The sequence below is a fragment of the Rana temporaria genome, chromosome 2 (assembly GCF_905171775.1).
Source record: "Rana temporaria chromosome 2, aRanTem1.1, whole genome shotgun sequence".
NCBI lineage: Eukaryota > Metazoa > Chordata > Amphibia > Anura > Ranidae > Rana > Rana temporaria.
Window position 1 is genome coordinate 118,018,423 of NC_053490.1, and position 18,006 is coordinate 118,036,428.

Below are 18,006 nucleotides of genomic sequence, written 5' to 3' on the forward strand. Positions count from 1 at the left end.
TGGCGAACATCTCGGCCCGCATCTGGGGCGCCCGCTGCGATCCCATCTCCTCCAGTCGCTTCTTCTCCTCCCAGGTCCGCTGGTTATATGACTTCCAGGACCTCTTCTTCTTGGAGGGTAGCTGGCGGTGCCTCTTTCTGCCCAGCTCCCTCCAAGGCCCCTCCGGCTCATGGCTGTCGCCCATGACCAGCTGACAATGGTGTTCCCTGTTGTCCGTAATAACAGATTGTACCATGAGGGCTTCGTAAGGGGTGCCCAATGGTTCTTCCTGACCCAGCTCCTGGGGATCCCAAGCCGAGTCTACACAATGGGCTGCTGCTGGTGGGCGGTACCCATGTTGAGACCAAGTTGACCTGGTGTTGTCACTCATGGGGCAATTCTGCTTGAAGTGACCGAGCTGTTTGCACCGGAAGCAGCGTTGTTCGTTGTCCTCCTGGCGTGGATAGCGAGGGCTCAATGTCATCGGTCTGTTAGGCGGTTGGTATCTAGCGGCTGGTGGGTGTGAGGGCGCCGTTGGTCGTGGAGGTTGTATCCGTGGTGTGACCTGGTTTGTCTTGCGAGTATCCGCATATTCATCCGCCAACTTCGCGGCCTCTGGTAGAGTCATGGGCCTGCGATCTCTCACCCAATCTTTGACGTCCGTCTGGATGTGATTGTTAAATAGCTCCAGGAGCATTAGTTGCAAAATGTCCTCTGCGGTGGTGGCCTGGCTGCTGTTAACCCAGTTAGAGGCCGACAGGGATAACTGGCATGCCCACTCCGCGTAAGAGTCTTTCGTGGTTTTGCGTGAGTCCCTGAACTTCTGTCGGTGGGACTCTGGGGTTACTGCATAACGAGCCAGGAGCACTTCTTTAACCCTGGCGTAGCTATGGATATCCTGATCTGGCACGGTCCGGAAAGCATCAGAAGCTTTGCCTGACAGTTTGCCTGACAATATTGCAACCCAGTCTCCTCTAGCTATTCGGTGCAGGTTACATTGTCGCTCAAAATCCGCCAGGTAGTTATCAATCTCACAGTCCTTTTCATCAAAAGCTTTAAAAGCGCTAAACGGAATCTTCCTTGTGTCTGCTGTGCTGTACTCACTGTTCGGAGAAGGTGCGGCTGCTTGTTGGACTGCTGCCAGTTTTAACTGTAGTTCTGCGTCCCTTATTTGTTTATCCTTCTGTAGCTCTGCGTCTCTTATTTGTTTATCCTCCTGTAGCTCTGCGTCTCTTATTTCTTTATCCTTCTGTAGCTCTGCGTCTCTTATTTGTTTAGCCTTCTGTAGCTCTGCGTTTACTAACAGGTCCATCACTTTCAGCACCACATCCGGCGTTGGGTTCGGGCCGAACCACGCTAGCTTCTCTCTCATTAGCTTGTTGGCTGGCGATTCCTCCTCCTGAATCACTGGTGTCTCCATCTCTTGTACTGCTGGCGTTGCTGCAATCCCGTCCTCCTGGTCTAGCTCCATTGATTCTGCTATGATGACCCGCTTGGTTTTGTTGCTAGCAATCCTTCCACGAACTTCCAGTAGTTCTTCCAGTGTCGGCTTGGAATCCGGGTGTGAAGGGGAGTAGAAGGGAAAATCCCGCTGCTACCAACCAATTGTGACGGTATCGGTATGATATCCCCGTCAAGCATTCCCTCCTCTCCATACAAGAACATCACAGGATCCCCCACACATGAGTCAAGACTGGATGCTGGAACCAAGACTGATTTATTGGCAGCTTGCTGCTGGTTATAAATACAGTTTTACAAGCTAAATCCTTAATCAAGGAACAATGGGAGCTCCACCCCCTTTTCACCCACTCTGGAGTTCTCATACAGAATATAGCCAGACAATTCGGAGCCGACCTGAAAACACATTTTCTTTAGATAAGGACATCAGCGGAGTTAATTACTAGGTGTAACAGCCTGACCACAATGAAGCAATCAGAATAATTAACATGAGCCACTTATCTAATCATTGTAAACAGTAAGGCCGGTCTCCTTCCCACACACAATAAATCAATTACCATTTGAACTAGGGAGCTGGCTGAGGAAGGGTCATTAACATATCAATCAGCCTGTAACACATGAACCCTTTTTACCTCTAACACACACAATATCTCTAAAACAAGCAGGGAGAATTACATGCTTCACACAGCCATACAGTCACGCTAGTTTGGTCAGAGAACTCTATGATTGTGGGTATAAACCACAGCATTCAAAGGAAAAAAATGCAAAGGGAACCTATAATGTTCATGCAATGTCCACTGTAGACATTCCCATAATCCCCAGTACAGTATAACTACCTAACAACAATTCTTTGTAAGTGTACTGTATATGTTAAATGCATTTTATTTGAAAATATACATTTGGTAATAAACTACAAAAATAATTTCCCAGGATATTTGTGAGTGTACGTGCATCTCTGTAAGAATGTGTTTGAATTCTATGTGTCTCAATTAATAAAATGCTTAATTGGTTTTAAGTGAGAATTTAACATTTAGATGTGTCACAGTGCGTTTACAACTCTTGTGTAATAAAATGGCCCCTGACTGTATGGTTTTTCTAGTTCAAGACGTGTGAATGCAAATTATACACACTCTGGGGTAGATCCCCGTACAGCGGCGCATTATTGCGCCGGGCGTAGCGTATCTAAGATACACTACGCCGCCGTAACTTACCTTTTTTTTCCGAATCCTCAAAGAATTTGCGCCGTAAGTTACGGCGGTGTAGTGTATCTTTGGCGGCGTAATGGCGCGGCATTCAAATCTCTGTGATGGGGGCGTGTTTTATGTTAATACGTCGTGACCCGACGTAAACAACGTTTTTTTAACTGCGCATGCGCCGTCCGTGGGGGTATCCCAGTGCGCATGCTTGAAATTAGCCCGGAACAAGCCAATGCTTCCAACGGTGACGTCATTCTACGCAAATCCCTATCCGCGAACGACTTACGCGAACGATGTAAAAATTTCAAATTTCTACGCGGGAACGACGGCCATACTTAACATTGAGTACGCCTCATAACAGTAGCTTTAACTATACGCCGGAAAAAGGAGAACGCAAATGGCGTAAAAAAATGCACCGGCCGGACGTACGTTCGTGGATCGCCGTAACTAGCTAATTTGCATACTAGACGCGTAATTCGATGGAAACGCCACCTAGCGGCCGCCGAAAAATTGCATCTTAGATCCGACGGCGTACTAAGACGTACGCCTGTCGGATCGACCTGAGATGCCGTCGTATCTTGTTTTGAAGATACAAAACAAAGATACAACGCGGCAAATGTAAAATTACGGCGGCGTATCAATAGATACGCCGGCGTAATTCTTTTGTGGATCTGCCCCTATGCTTCTACAAATAATAAAGCTTAATTCCAGACTCAGGAACACCACATAGAAATTGTTGACTCTTTCAATATATTTAATGGACAAATAATAGATTTTTTACTCAAACAATACCTACAGAAAAAATGTGATATACTTGAGTTATGACTTTTTTTTATATAATTCCTAATATTCAATAAAAATTCAATAGATATAATGCTGTATTGTGGAAAAAGTAGGTAGACACGACTTCAGAAGCTTGTATTTACTCTTTAGCAGAAATGACTTGTAGGTGTTTCAACTGACATTAACTGGGTGAATTTCTTGACCGTAAACCTATACACAATTCCTTCATTTGCAAGATGTTGGTTGGATCCTTGCATGAGTGGTCCATTTAAAACCCCCCTACTACAAATCAATGGCATTTAAATCAGGGCTTTCACTAAACAGGTTCATAGCCCTCCATTTTTATTAAGCCATTTCTTGATATATTTACTATTGTGCTTCAAAACATTATAATATGGAAAGATCCATTTCCAGTTCAACTTTTAAGCAAATGATAATACATTTCTCATCAAGCCCACATATATATGATGCATAAGTCACAGTTGACTCAATGGCTGTAAGATTCCTAAGCCCTAAAGCAGTAAAGCAACTAAAAACTATAACATTTTCACCACCATGCTTCACGGTAATTATGAGGTTCTTCTATTTTCTATAATGTTGTATTTGGTTTATACCAAGTATGTATACCTTTACTGTGGCTAAACAAATTTATCTTTGTTTCATCAGATTACAGCACATCTTTGAAGAAGGCCTGGTCTTTGTCTATATGTTCAGTGGCAAATTAATGTCTTCCTCCTCCATTTGGTGTAAACTGTTTCTGATTATAGATGGATTCACTTTGACACCCAAAGGTTTTGAGACTTTTTTAGCATCAAACAGTCAGATTTCCTGGGCCAGCCAGTCCTTTACAATTTATCATTCATTTAAAATACTTATAGCATATTATAGCATCTCGTGACGCGATGGATGCGTCGGTCGGATGCCTGTCCATCAATAAGGAACGCCCACCGCCAGCATCGTACCCGGAAGTGGCGGTGGGAACGAATATACCAAACGCTACGTATGGAGGTATTTTTTACATAAAACCAGCCGATTCTAATTTTAATTATTATAGAAAATGCAATGTCAAAAGTTTATTTTTAGGGGAACCACCGCTTTAAGGGCTGTGTCTCTGTCTACAATCAACATTTGGACCCAGACTACCACAACAGATATACTGTTCTCTTTTGGCATCTTGTATTGCCCTTTTAGTAAGATAGTGTTTATGTTAGGTGGATATATCTTACCCATCACATTTTTGTAAATATTTTATTATATCTTTTCATGTGACAACACTGACCAGTATGAGAGAATGAGAGCGATAACACCAAATCTAACACACCAGCTCCCCGTTCACACCTGAGACCTTGTAACACTAACGAGTCACATGACAGCGGGGAGGGGAAATTGCTAATTGGGCCCAATTTGGACATTTTCTCTTAGGGGTGTTCTCACTTTTGTTTAGACATTAATGGCTGTTTGTTGAGTTATTTTGAGGGGACATCAAATTTACACTGTTATACAAGCTGTACACTCACTACTTGTCACATGAAAAGATATAATAAAATATTTGCAAAAATGTGAGGGGTGTGCTCACTTTTGTGAGATACTGTATATAGGACTCACAAAAACGACACATCTTTTTACCTATCCCTCATCATTATTAGCCATATTAGCAACCACATATATGTCCTAGTATAGATGATGAAGAACTGCTCAGACCCCAAATCGAAATAATCCATCATTTCAAACCGTTATCAATTGAAAAGTTTACAGCTACTGGGCAATGTAACAGTGCTTCAGCCCCATTGATTGGGTATGCCCAATCACACAACAGCCCAACCTGCAAGATGTTGCAACATGGTATACGTATATATATTCAGTCATGGATATGTCCTTTCACAACACAGTTCCAGAACATAAGCAATCTCCTTGGTGTAGTACACATCATATCCAGTCAGTGGGGAACTGTTTTGATCAGACACTTTAAATGACATTTGATGTCAGTATCAGACTCAGAGTAAGCAAAGCTAAATAAAGAATCAAATATTCTGTCATAAGTATACTCAACAGTTATAATAATGCCTTGCATAATGCCACTTGTGCTGGGTTCTCTTTAAAACCACTGATATCCAGGCTTTATAATTATGGCCTTTCCTTGCTCTTTTAGCTAAAATTCAGCATCCATTTGATTAAAGGAGGGTTCTTCTTTGAGAATGTCCCTTTGCTTTACTAAGTCTTTATGTGTAATATGCATTTACAAAGATATATACAATATTAGGTGCAAGCATACAAGTGTCTAAAAAAGTGAAGTGGTTTTAGAACTCTTACAGCGGAAAAAGCATAGCTTGGGAGGAGCTGACGTTTCCCTTTTACTGCAGAAGTTCTCATACGTACATTAGGAAACCACATCTGCTAGCAAACAATGGCAGAGACCAAGCAAGGAGGTGCAGGGATCTTTGCCAAAAATGTCCAGAAAAGATTTTCTCGGGCACAAGAAAAGGTATTGTGAACAGTTGTGGTGTTCTAGATCTAGGATTTGATTGGTTAAATTATGTGCCAGAGAATACGTGAAGTAGTTATAAGTGATAAGGTTATAGTTCGTGTTCGTTTTTGTTTTTTTTGGTCAAAAACTGTTTGTTTTTTAAACTGTCGTTGGACTGTAAAATTATGCAAAAACTCTGGAAAGCAATCAATCAGACACTGCCATTTTAATCTTGCACATTCCCTAGGATTGGCTGCATATCTATCAACATTCTGCAGCAATATTTACACTATATGTAGTGGCAATTGTAATGCTAGGGACGAATCAAAATGGCAAACTTTGGTGAGTGTTGAGTTTATGGCATCTGCATATTTTTGTGAATCTCTGGTGAATGTGTAGTTGATTGAAAAAAAATATTGTAGAGAATATAGAGGCTCCTAATTAGTATACAGGGGGATTTACTAAAACTGAAGCACTCAGAATCTGGAGCAGCTGTGCATGGGAGCCAATAAGCTTAACTTCAGCTTGTTTAATTAAGCTTTCACTATAAAACCTGGAAGCTGATTGGTTTCTATGCAGAGTTGCGCCAGATTTTGCACCAGTTGTAGTAAATATCCAGCACAGTCTGTTTGTTGGTCTTTGAAAATGATCTTTGATCTTTTCAGCTAAATACATATTAAAGAATAATTAAAGTACATACATGTTTTCTAAAACTATGAAGCCATTTTCACTTCAATCAGTCAATCATGTGCAAGTTCCTCTAAAAAGGATTTAAAGTAAATACAGCTTCACTTTCATATTCTCTAATGCCTTTGATATGCTAGTAACCTAGTGTGTTTTTTTTAATAAAATACATTTTATGTTAGTATTATAGAGAAATTTGTTATGCTATCGGAATGTCTTTGCATTGATGCTTCCTTTGACATGAAGTGTTTTGTATATAACATGTGGCAATCATGAAATTCTAGTTACCTGGGCCTGTTCACTAATGGCCCGTACACACGATCCGAATATCGTACGACAGATCGTACGACCTTTTTTCACTTAATAGTCGCAAGTAGAAATTGAATAGCTTGCTAAAGTCACGAAAATTCTCGTACGACAGAAAAAAAAATCGGAAGTGATGTCATGTGTTGTAATGTATTTGTATTGAATTTTCGGACGACAACTATACTGACTAAACGAAAATCGTACGATCTGGCATTGTACAAGAAAAATGTTCGTGCTTGTCCAATCGAATACTATCGAAAGTAGTGTACACACGATCCGAAAATCGTACGATTCTTCCTCGGACAATCGTTTTTTTGTCCGATATTCGGATCGTGTGTACGGGCCATAAAAATGGGGGATTTGTACACATAGTAATCATAAAAGTGGAGTACGTGCAGCATGAGTGCAATCTATGGCACCTATGGTTCCCTGGAGAGATCTCCATACTTGAGTGTACAGGGCTGCACATTCATCACTGCACTCACAAAAGAGTCCATCCCTGCTGGATTTTTTGAAATATTTTGTTAAACCATTGCAATACATGGCAGTTATACACCCTTACTGTCCAGACCAATTTTCAGCTTTCAGCGCTCTCACAATTTGAATGACAATTACTCAGCCATGCAACACTGTACCCAAACAAAATCTTTATCATTTTTTTCCCACACAAATAGAGCTTCCTTTTTTGTGGTATTTAATCACCACTGGGTTTTTTATTTTTTGCAATATAAGTAAAACAAAAGCAAAAATTTTGAAAAAAAACACCCCCCTTTTTTTTTCTGTACAATTTTGCAAATAAGTAATTTTTGCTCATAAATTTGGGCCACAATTTATACTGCCACATATCTTTGGTAAAAATATCCCAAATTAGTATATATTATTTGGTCTGTGTGAAAGTTCACCAGCTATGGTGCAAATCATTCAAAATTGATCACACCTGATGTACTGATGACCTATATCATTTCTTGAGGCCCTGAAATGGCAAGACAGTAGAAATACCCTTCAGATAACCCCTTTTTTGAAAGTAGACATTACAGTCCAAGGTATTTAGTAAGAGGCATGGTGAGTTTTTTGAAGTTGTAATATTTTCCCACAATTCTTTGGAAAATTAACTGTTTTTGTTTTTTACACAAAATTGTCATAATAACAAGTTATTTCTCACACACGGCATATGCATACGTCCAATTACACCCCAAAAAACTTTCTGACACTCCTCCTGAGTATGGTAATACCACATGTGTGAGACTTTTTCACAGCCTGGCCACATACAGAGGCTCAACATGTAGGGAGCACAATCAGGTGTTCTAGGAGCATAAATTACACATCTAATTTCATTCCTACCTATCACACTTTTGAAGGTCCTGGAGCAGCAGGACAGTGGAATTACCCACAAAATGACCCCATTTTGGAAAAAAAAAAAAACACTGTATAATCCATGAGGCATTATGAGTCTTTGGAACATGTCATTTTTTTTCCAAAAGTTTTTAAAAAACGTGGAAAGAAAAAAAAAACATATTTTTTTTTTACACAAAATTGTCAATTTATACGATTTTTCTAATACACAGCATGTACGTAGCAAAAATGACACCCCAACATACATTCTGCTACTCGTCCTGAGTATGGCGATACCACATGTGTGAGACTTTTACACAGCCTAGCCACATACAGAGGCCCAACATGCAGGGAGCACCATCAGGTGTTCTAGGAGCATAAATTACGCATTTAGTTTCCTGACTACCTATCACACATTTGAAGGTCCTGGAGCACCAGGACAATGGAAACACCCCGACATATATTCTATGAGGCATGGGCTGGTGACAGGTACTCGAGTACTCTCATGGGCTGGTGACAGGTATTTGGGTACTCTGATGGGCTGGTGACAGGTACTCAGATACTCTGATGGGCTAGTGATAGGTACTCGGGTACTCTGATGGGCTGGTGACAGGTACTCAGGTACTCTGATGGGCTGGTGACAGGTACTCAGATACTCTGATGGGCTGGTGACAGGTACTCGGGTACTCTGATGGGCTGGTGACAGGTACTCAGATACTCTGATGGGCTGGTGACAGGTACTCAGGTACTTTTATGGGCTGATGACAGGTACTCAGATACTCTGATGGGCTAGTGATAGGTACTCGGGTACTCTGATGGGCTGGTGACAGGTACTCAGGTACTCTGATGGGCTGGTGACAGGTACTCTGATGGGCTGGTGACAGGTACTCAGGTACTTTTATGGGCTGGTGACAGGTACTCTGATGGGCTGGCAAAAGGTACCCAGGTACTCTGATGGGCTGGTGACAGGTATTTGGGTACTCTGATGGGCTGGTGACAGGTACTCAGATACTCTGATGGGCTAGTGATAGGTACTCGGGTACTCTGATGGGCTGGTGACAGGTACTCAGGTACTCTGATGGGCTGGTGACAGGTACTCAGGTACTCTGATGGGCTGGTGACAGGTACTCGGGTACTCTGATGGGCTGGTGACAGGTACTCAGATACTCTGATGGGCTGGTGACAGGTACTCTGATGGGCTGGCAAAAGGTACCCAGGTGCTCTGATGGGCTGGTGACAGGTACTTGGGTACTCCGATGGACTGGTGACAAGTACTGGGGTACTCTGATGGGCTGGTGACTGGTACTCGGGTACTCTGATGGACTGGTGACAGGTACTGGGATACTCTGATGGGCTGGTGACAGGTATTTGGGTTACTCTGATGAGCTGGAGATAGTTACTCGGGTACTTTGATGGGCTGGTGACAGGTACTCGGGTACTCTGATGGGCTGGTGACAGGTACTTGGGTACTCTAATGGGCTGGTAAAAGGTACTCGGTTATTTTGATGGGCTGGTGACAGGTACTCTGGACCTGGTGACAGATACTCTGATGGGCTGTGACAGGTACTCTGATGGGCTGTGCCGGTTACTATGATGGGCTGGTGACAGGTCCTCTTTATTTGGTGGAAGATCGGGCACTGTACTGTACATTTTTCCAGGTCTCCTCCTCACACTCTAAGGAGGAGAACCCGGAGACGGCACTACGGCAGTTTGTTCACATTTATGACCGCCTGTGATTGGACACAGCCAGGCAGGTGGCTACCCTGACTGGGGATAGGCTGTGTCCGAGGGACACACTTTATCCCCAATCACCACGCTGCAGGCCCCCCGGGGACCACAGGAGCAGGGAGGACCTGTGGGCGTCACGTGACGTCCACCTAGAGGGGAGATGTTCCTGCCGTGATCATTTCTCTATGGCCCAGGATGGAAGTAGTTAATATAGGAAAAACACAACAGGATTGATTTAAATAGATTGTTCACTTTACAGGAGAAGTTGCATTTTGAAAGAGATGTTCTCCCAGTTTTTAGTGAATGTGGTGAAATTTCATTTAGCAAAGAATACTCATTCAAGTGCAAGAAATTTTTTAAAAATTAGTAGTTTTGCTTGCACGTGACTAGATGATGGAAGTCAGCAGAGCTTCGCCTCATTGTTCACCTTATTCTAAAAGTACTGGGTAAAGTTTGTTTGCAAAGTGCAAATAGTGCACAGTCTATTTTATTTTATTAATTTCATATTGGCAGGGAGTTCTCACTGCTGGAGTTCCAAAAAGACAAAATAAGTCAGCATGTGACATAGGTGATCAGTCTCCACTTTTGAGTGGATTTTTTTATGATGCAATCATAAGAGGGTTAAGGCAGTGCAGGAAAATAATGGTGGCCACACAAAATATTGACACTTTGGGCCCAATTTGGACATTTTCACTTAAAGCGGGGGTTCACCCAAAAAAAAAATTTTTAACATGACATTAACCCGAGTTTTCTAAATGACAATCGGCTGTTTTTTTTTTTTTCAGTGCAGCACATACCTTATTTTCACCGCCGCTTCCGGGTATGTTCCTAAGGCGTTCCTAAGTGATTGACATCCTTCCGAACTAGTGACGCGCTGTATGCGCCGGTCGGAAGGATGTCAATCACTTAGGAGCGCCCATACCCGGAAGCGGCGGTGAAAATAAGGTATGTGCTGCACTGAAAAAACAAACAAACAGCCGATTGTCATTTAGACAACTCGGCTTAATGTCATGTGGGATACCGTATATGTTAGTCTTTGCACGCTCACATACACACATCAATTTAAAAAGTGTTATTACACATATGTTGGTTTTATTTAATCTCATATGTTTAGACCGGATAAGTAGAGAGCTTGCATCTGACTGCTATTATTACACGGTGGTTAGAACTTCCTGTTCAATATATCAGATACAGAAGAGCAATGAAGCAGGAAGTTTTCATTGTAGCAACATTCTGTAGATGTTGCAACCTGACCTTTATTCTAACCCCATGCATTCAGCAGAACGTCAAAAATGAGTAAGAATCATTCTTTGCCAGATCGACAATATTTACAAGGCAAAATTTACAATTCATGCTCTAGGCACAACTATTTGATTAAGGCTTGTTTCACACGGACACAAAAGCCTATAGCGCATGAATGAGAGGTTTTTCTACACACACCACCTGCATTCAGGGCCCCACACCCGTGTAAACAGGTGCAGGTAGCAAGTCTTTTAGCTACCGCCCTCCTTTAGTAATGTAATGCATGAGTCAGTGCCCACATAAAAGCCAGGTTGGGAAGAGCCCTACTGCAGTTGGGGAGTGGGAGGCAGAGACCCCACCAGCATGAAGATGTAGTCGGCTAAGTGGAGGCCCTAGATAAGGCTGGAGGACAGTGAGAGGTAGACCTGCACCCACAAGAGCCATCGGTTATTAGGTTATTATCCTGTATCTTATGGTGGTGGAGGCTAGGGAAGGTTGCAAGTGAAGGGTGTACTCACTTTTGTGAGATACTGTATGTACCTGGCACTTCCCAATCTGTCAACAAGCTCGTCGACCCGAGGCATTGGGTACGCATCAAATTTGGACACGCTATGCAACTTCCCAAAATCATTACAAAATCTTATAGTGCCATCTGGCTTTGGGACCAACACTATGGAACTTGACCAGTCACTGTGGGACTCCTTTATCACGTCCAACTCTAACATGTTCTTTATTTCATTTGCAACTGCTTCTCGACTAGCCTCAGGTATTCTATAGGACTTTACATTTACGCGGACACCTGGTTTCGTATTTATGTCATGCTGTATGTAGTACCCTGGTGTTTAGGCAGGATTGCTAATACATTTAGTTTGTCAGGTATTAATCATTCTGGCTGATTTGTTAGAAGATCCACTGATTACTCTCTAACTCTGGATTTCTGTACCTTCTCTTTTCTGTCACCAGGTGGTGATTGCTGGTGGCATTAGATTGACAGGGGTGTAGCAAGTTCAGACTATGGATGGATGGTGTGTCTCAGCCAATTGGCAGGGGTTTCTTTAGTCCCTTGGCCTGCTGGTAAAGCATATTTATTTGGGTGGAGTCAGGTGATCAGGGTTCTTTGCCACCTGGACGGCTGTCTGGGTGGATGTATTACATCACCCCGGGCTGCTAGGCCAGAAGCCTGAGGCCTATTTCAGGGACTCCAGGCTGCTAGGCTGCCGGAGGCCTATCCAGGAGCAAGAGAAGCAGCGTAGGAATGGAACTACAGGAGTTGAAGGTTCAGCCAGACGGGGAACCAGGTGTGGTCGGAGGTAGAGGGGAAGCTGTCGCCACTGAGGGACCATCCACCTTGCTGCCAGAGACTACAGTGAGTAAGCTGGAGCCAGCTTACTCACTGTAGTCTCTATACAGAAGTGTTTCCTAGCTGGAGGCCTTCCACTGTATAGCTGTCTACCTATAGAAGTCTCTGAGTCTGCCAATTATCATTGCATCTACTTAAGGGTGTCCTGGCCCTATCCCTCTCTCCCACAGTTCTGTTAAGAGACAATAAATCTCTTTTGCATCCAAAAAGTGTCTGGCGTCCATCAGTCCATCTTGCATCACACTCATCATGCCGTGTAACCCACTCTACAAAGACGGATGTCATCATTAGGCCTTGGAGGTCCGGGACCTTGCTTTATGTATAACTGTGGTCAGTCCGGGTAGGTAAGAGAAAGAGTCTCTATTTTTACTCACAACATTTTTATCGTCCTTCTGTTGGGCCACTGACAATGTTTCACTTATGGGTACCTCAGGTGTCACAAGGGCCATGTCTTTTTGGGGGGTTGACATTGGCAGTAAAGTCTCTGTCCTTCCAAGGTTTCAAAAGATTAAGGTGATATATTTGCTCTGGTTTCCTTTTCCCTGGCTGGTAAACTTTGTAGTTTACATCCCCTTCTCTTTCCCTAATTTCAAAGGGACCTTGCTACTATGCTAGGAATTTACTGTCAACTGTGAGGACTAGTACCAGTACTCTATTCCCAGGGTTGAAGGTCCAGGTCTTGGCACCCCAATTATAAACCCTTCTCTGGGCCTCCTGGGCTTGCTCCATATGTTTCCATATAAGCGGCATGACAGCCTCGATTCTATTATGCAACAGTGAGATATGCTCGATGACGCTTCTATAAGGCGTGGTTTCTCCCTCCCATGTTTCTTTTACAGCATCTAGCAATCCCCTGGGATGTCTACCATACAGTAGTTCAAAAGGGGAATAACCTGTAGATGCCTGAGGTACCTCTCGTATGGCAAACATATTTTTGCGCGTTTTGTTAAAATCTCTCCACAAGACCATCAGTTTGGGGGTGGCAGACAGAGGTATGAGATGGGAGATTTTGTACAACTTATACAATTCTTTAGTGACTCTGGACATAAATGGTGTGTTTTGATCCGTTAACAACTCTTTTGGAATACCCACACGAATAAATACTAAGCTCTTTGGCAATAGCCTTAGCTGAGGTATTAAGCAAGGGAATGGCTTCAGGATACCGTGTGGCATAGTCCAGTATTACCAGTATGTGCTGATGGCCACGGGCAGACTTCACTACTGGTGCCACCAGATCCATGCCAATTCTTTCAAAAGGCACATCAATTATCAGTAACAGTACCAGCGGACTGCAAAAATGGGGTGATGACGCAGAATACTGACACTCTGGGCATGACTCACAATATTCTTTGACATCTGCATGTAACCCAGGCCAAAAGAATCTCTGGGTTATTCTCTCCTTAGTTTTCTCTATAACCAGGTGTCCATCCATTATATTACCATGGAGCAAATCTAATACATCCGGTGATTGGGTTTTGGAACCACTAATTGCTCTACCTCCTCCACCCCTTGCTTTACCACTTGATACAGCAAGTTATTTTTAAGTGGCATATAAAAGACAACCCTTCATTGGGTTCAACAGGTTCGCCATCAATCGTTTTTATGATTTCTTGTTAATTTTCAAGCTGGGGGTGGATTCCAGCTCCTCCTGCTCCCCAGCCATTATCAAAAAAGGAAAAGGATCTACCCCTTTGTTGGACACACCAACAGGTTCCCTTTCAGTTTTGCAATCAAAAGGGTACAGAGTGAGCTCCAGTGTTTCCTCAGCAGGGGGTGCTCTGTCCTCCTGACTCCTTTTGTTTTCCCATAGACTCCAAAAGTGTGGAAAATCTCTGCCCACTAGGGCTTAATGAAGTAATGAGAGTACCACCCCTGCTGAATGTGTCACAGTGCCCCAAGGGGTATCAACCTCAACCACAGCAGTCTGGTAGTCACGTGCCACACCTATCAGCAAAAGTATGTAGGCATAGGACACACCCATTGCCACGCCCCCTTAAAGGAGAATTGTTAAAAAAAGATTGGTTAAACCCACAAGTGTTTTTTTTTACCGCTACTATTCCTTTATATTGGCTTTTGGGATCTACAAATGCAGAAAATTTAGAAATCAGATGAAAGGTTTAGACAGGGCCGATCCTCCCTATAGGCTCACTATGCAAGCCGCTTAGGGCCCCCCGCAAAGCTGCAAAGGGCCCCCCAAATTACTAGAGGCCCCGCCTGGTGAGAAGTAATTTTTGCCCCCTCACCCCGCAGTCATTTCCGACAGCAGAACACCCCCTCCCCCTGCTTCTCAACTTTCTTTAATGTGACATGTCACTGTCGTCAGCGCCCCCCTCGATTCTCATTTTTAATGTGCCATGTCATTTTGCTTAGGGCCCCAGGGAGGTCAGGATCGGCACTGGGTTTAGAGCTGGAAAACACTTTTTGATAGATAAAAAGTGCATTTTATGTACAATGCTATAGATCAGACCAAAATGAGGGACAAATGATGAGTAATGAGGGACAGAGGGACATTGCTCCAAATCAGGGACAGTCCCTCGAAATCAGGGACAGTTGGGAGCTATGGGATTTACACAATCACCTTTGACTAATGTCACAACACTACCAGAATCTAGCAGAGCAATGACTGACTTTCCATCAACTTAAATCATACACATTTGTTTTCCCATATGTCCCTGACATGATGCAGTACAAACCACCTATGCAAAAAGACATGCGTTTTTTCAGATAATAACTATTATCACATTGCATTTGCTCATCATTTAGGGAACAGTTTGCAGCAATATGACCTAATGCATGGCAACAATAAAATGTTATGTTTTCTGTACCTAGACCTCTAAACGGTCTCAGAGACCTTCCTGACCTATTTGGCCAGTCTCCAGGTCCTGAGTCCATAGTCTCAGTATAGTATCTTTAGCAACAGTCTTGTAATATTTCCCAAAGCCTTTGAACCCTGGAACAGTCTTACCGGATCCTACGGGTGTTTTTTCACCCCTAGCGACATTGGGGTGTGGCATGGATGGGTTCAACAAGTCCTCAGCAGATGTATATCTCTCCACCAGGTCCACCAGCTGGTTTGCAGTCTTAGGGTCCCCATGGCTGACCCAGTTCCTCAAAGTGGCAAGGAGCACAAACAAATAATGGTTAATGGCCACACGCTCCACAATCTTAGGGCCTGACAATGCCTCTGGCTGTAGCCACTTCTTGGTGAAGTGTATCAAGTCAAACATCTGGGAACGGGGTGGCTTATCAGTACTGTATGACCACTGATGCACCAGACTCCAATGGTGACACCCAGGCGTGCAAGCATCTCAGCTTTCAGCATCTCATAATCCTGGGCAGCATCTGGTTCCAGGTCATAATAGGCCTTTTGGGGTTCTCCTATCAGAAAGGGCGCTAGCTGTCCTGCCCATTGCTCTTTTTGCCATCCTTCTCAAACAGCGACTCAAAAGTTGCTAAGTAAGCCTCCATATCATCTGCAGGTGTCATCTTCTGTGGGTAATAGCTGGCACGCACCATTTTCTATTCCACTGGCAAAAGACCTGCGGACCCCTTCTTTAACCCCCCTGGCGGTATTCCCGAGTCTGACTCAGGGTTAGATTTTTGTGCTAGGATCGGTAACCCCGAGTCAGACTCGGGCTCGCCTCGCTGGATCCACAGGCAGTTTACTTACCTTGTCCCTGGATCCAGCGATGTCACCGCGCTGTGTGAGCGAGCGGGACCTCGCTCGATTCACACAGCGTCCTCCTGTGCCGCCGATCTCCGTTCCCTGCGACGTTACGATGCACGGGAGCGGAGAACAGCGCCAAATTCAAAAACGTAAACAAACACTTTACATACAGTATACTGTAATCTTATAGATTACAGTACTGTATGTAAAAAATACACACCCCCCTTGTCCCTAGTGGTCTGCCCAGTGCCCTACATGTTCTTTTATATAATAAAAACTGTTCTTTCTGCCTGCAAACTGTAGATTGTGCATAGCAACCAAAAGTGTCCCTTTATGTCAAAAATGGTTTTAGAGCCGCTAGAAAACAGCGATAATTAATTATAATCACTTGCAGAATTGTGCGATAGCGATCTGTGGGGGAATTCGTCATAAAAAAATAAAAGTAATGACAGCGACAATTCTGCAACTGAGAAACTTTCAGTGATTTTGAGTTGATTACATTATTGAATAATTTTTATTATAATTATATTATTATTTGTTAGCATTATTTATAATTATTTATTATATTCTAATTTACAATTTTGTTTTTAAAAAAATTTCATACCCGGGTTGCCTACTAGACTCTTGTTTGGTCAGATTTAAGTGAGTTATTCCTAAAAATTACAGGCCTACAGTACAAATCACCAAATTTCCTTGCAAATAATGGTACCGCTTTCAACACCTTTTTTCTGAAAGAATCATACCGCCAGGGAGGTTAACTTCACTAGGGCCTTCGCAAACTGGCAGTTGATTTCCTGCTGGCCTGAAATGGACTTACAATTCGCCTCGTTCTGGGAGACAAAAGGTGGTGAGCATACTGATGAATTAACAGCTACATGCAGACCAGGGATTGCTATATGAGATTTATGTGTTGCATCATCACCAGCCTTTATTCACCCAGCGACGTGTGGCTGTGAATCTCCTGTCAGGGGGATTCACTTACACCAACTTTTGTGACTGGTTCTGCTGTTCGTCCATAGACCTTATTCAAGGTATAGCCAGCTACTTCCATTCCCATCCCACCTTTATCTCCCCATCCCACCCTTATCTCCCCTTCCCACCCTTATCTCCCCATCCAGCCTGCAATACCCTCATTGCAATTCTATTGAACACTCAGTTTCAGCTGCATTCTATGTGGATTGTTATATCAATTGGAGAAATTCCAGGGTTGGTCTCTGTGGATAGAGTGATTTACCATTGGAATAATCTCATCCTATTTATCCCACTGTGTGTGGAAGAGCCCATGTATCCCCATAGACTTTTTGTAGTGTGGACTGTGTGTGGTGGTGCTTGAGGTGTGCTGACGGCAGGTATCTGAGTTGTTTGACAACGATGAAATTTTTTTCCTCGTTCAAAAGTTTTTTATTTTTGAAACATTGAATAATAACAAATACAGTATATCTGACAACATTTTCTGAATACAAATTTACAGATAATACAAGTAGATATGTTACACTATGTTTATGACCAAAGGAAATGAGTTCAATTTAGAACAGACTTCTGCTTTCATAGTGTTAAAATAAACACTCCATGTAATAGTAAAATATTAGATTATCTTATGTATATAAGTTGTTTACAGTTAAAGGGGTTGTAAAGGTTCGTTTTTTATTTTCGAAATAAATAAAATTCTAAATAGGTTCCTTTAAGCTAGTGCAATGTTGGTTCACTTACCTTTTCCTTCGATTTCCCTTCTAAATATTTTTTTTTCTTTGTCTGAATTTATCACTTCCTGTTTCTCCTCAGTAAGCTTGCCTCATCCGAGCGGTGG

General features: G+C 42.9%; 1 protein-coding gene across 2 annotated transcripts in view; it reads left to right on the forward strand.

Annotated features, from left to right (window-relative positions):
- The first annotated feature begins 5,787 nt into the window (after positions 1-5,787).
- The window catches only part of BIN2 (bridging integrator 2), a 58,286-nt gene continuing 46,067 nt past the window's right edge, over positions 5,788-18,006 (forward strand). For both annotated transcript variants that reach the window (XM_040340835.1, XM_040340834.1), the window contains exon 1: positions 5,788-5,898. In XM_040340835.1, coding sequence (XP_040196769.1) covers positions 5,821-5,898 — 78 coding nt within the window. In that variant the 5' untranslated portion in view covers positions 5,788-5,820. The remainder of the gene's footprint in view (positions 5,899-18,006) is intronic.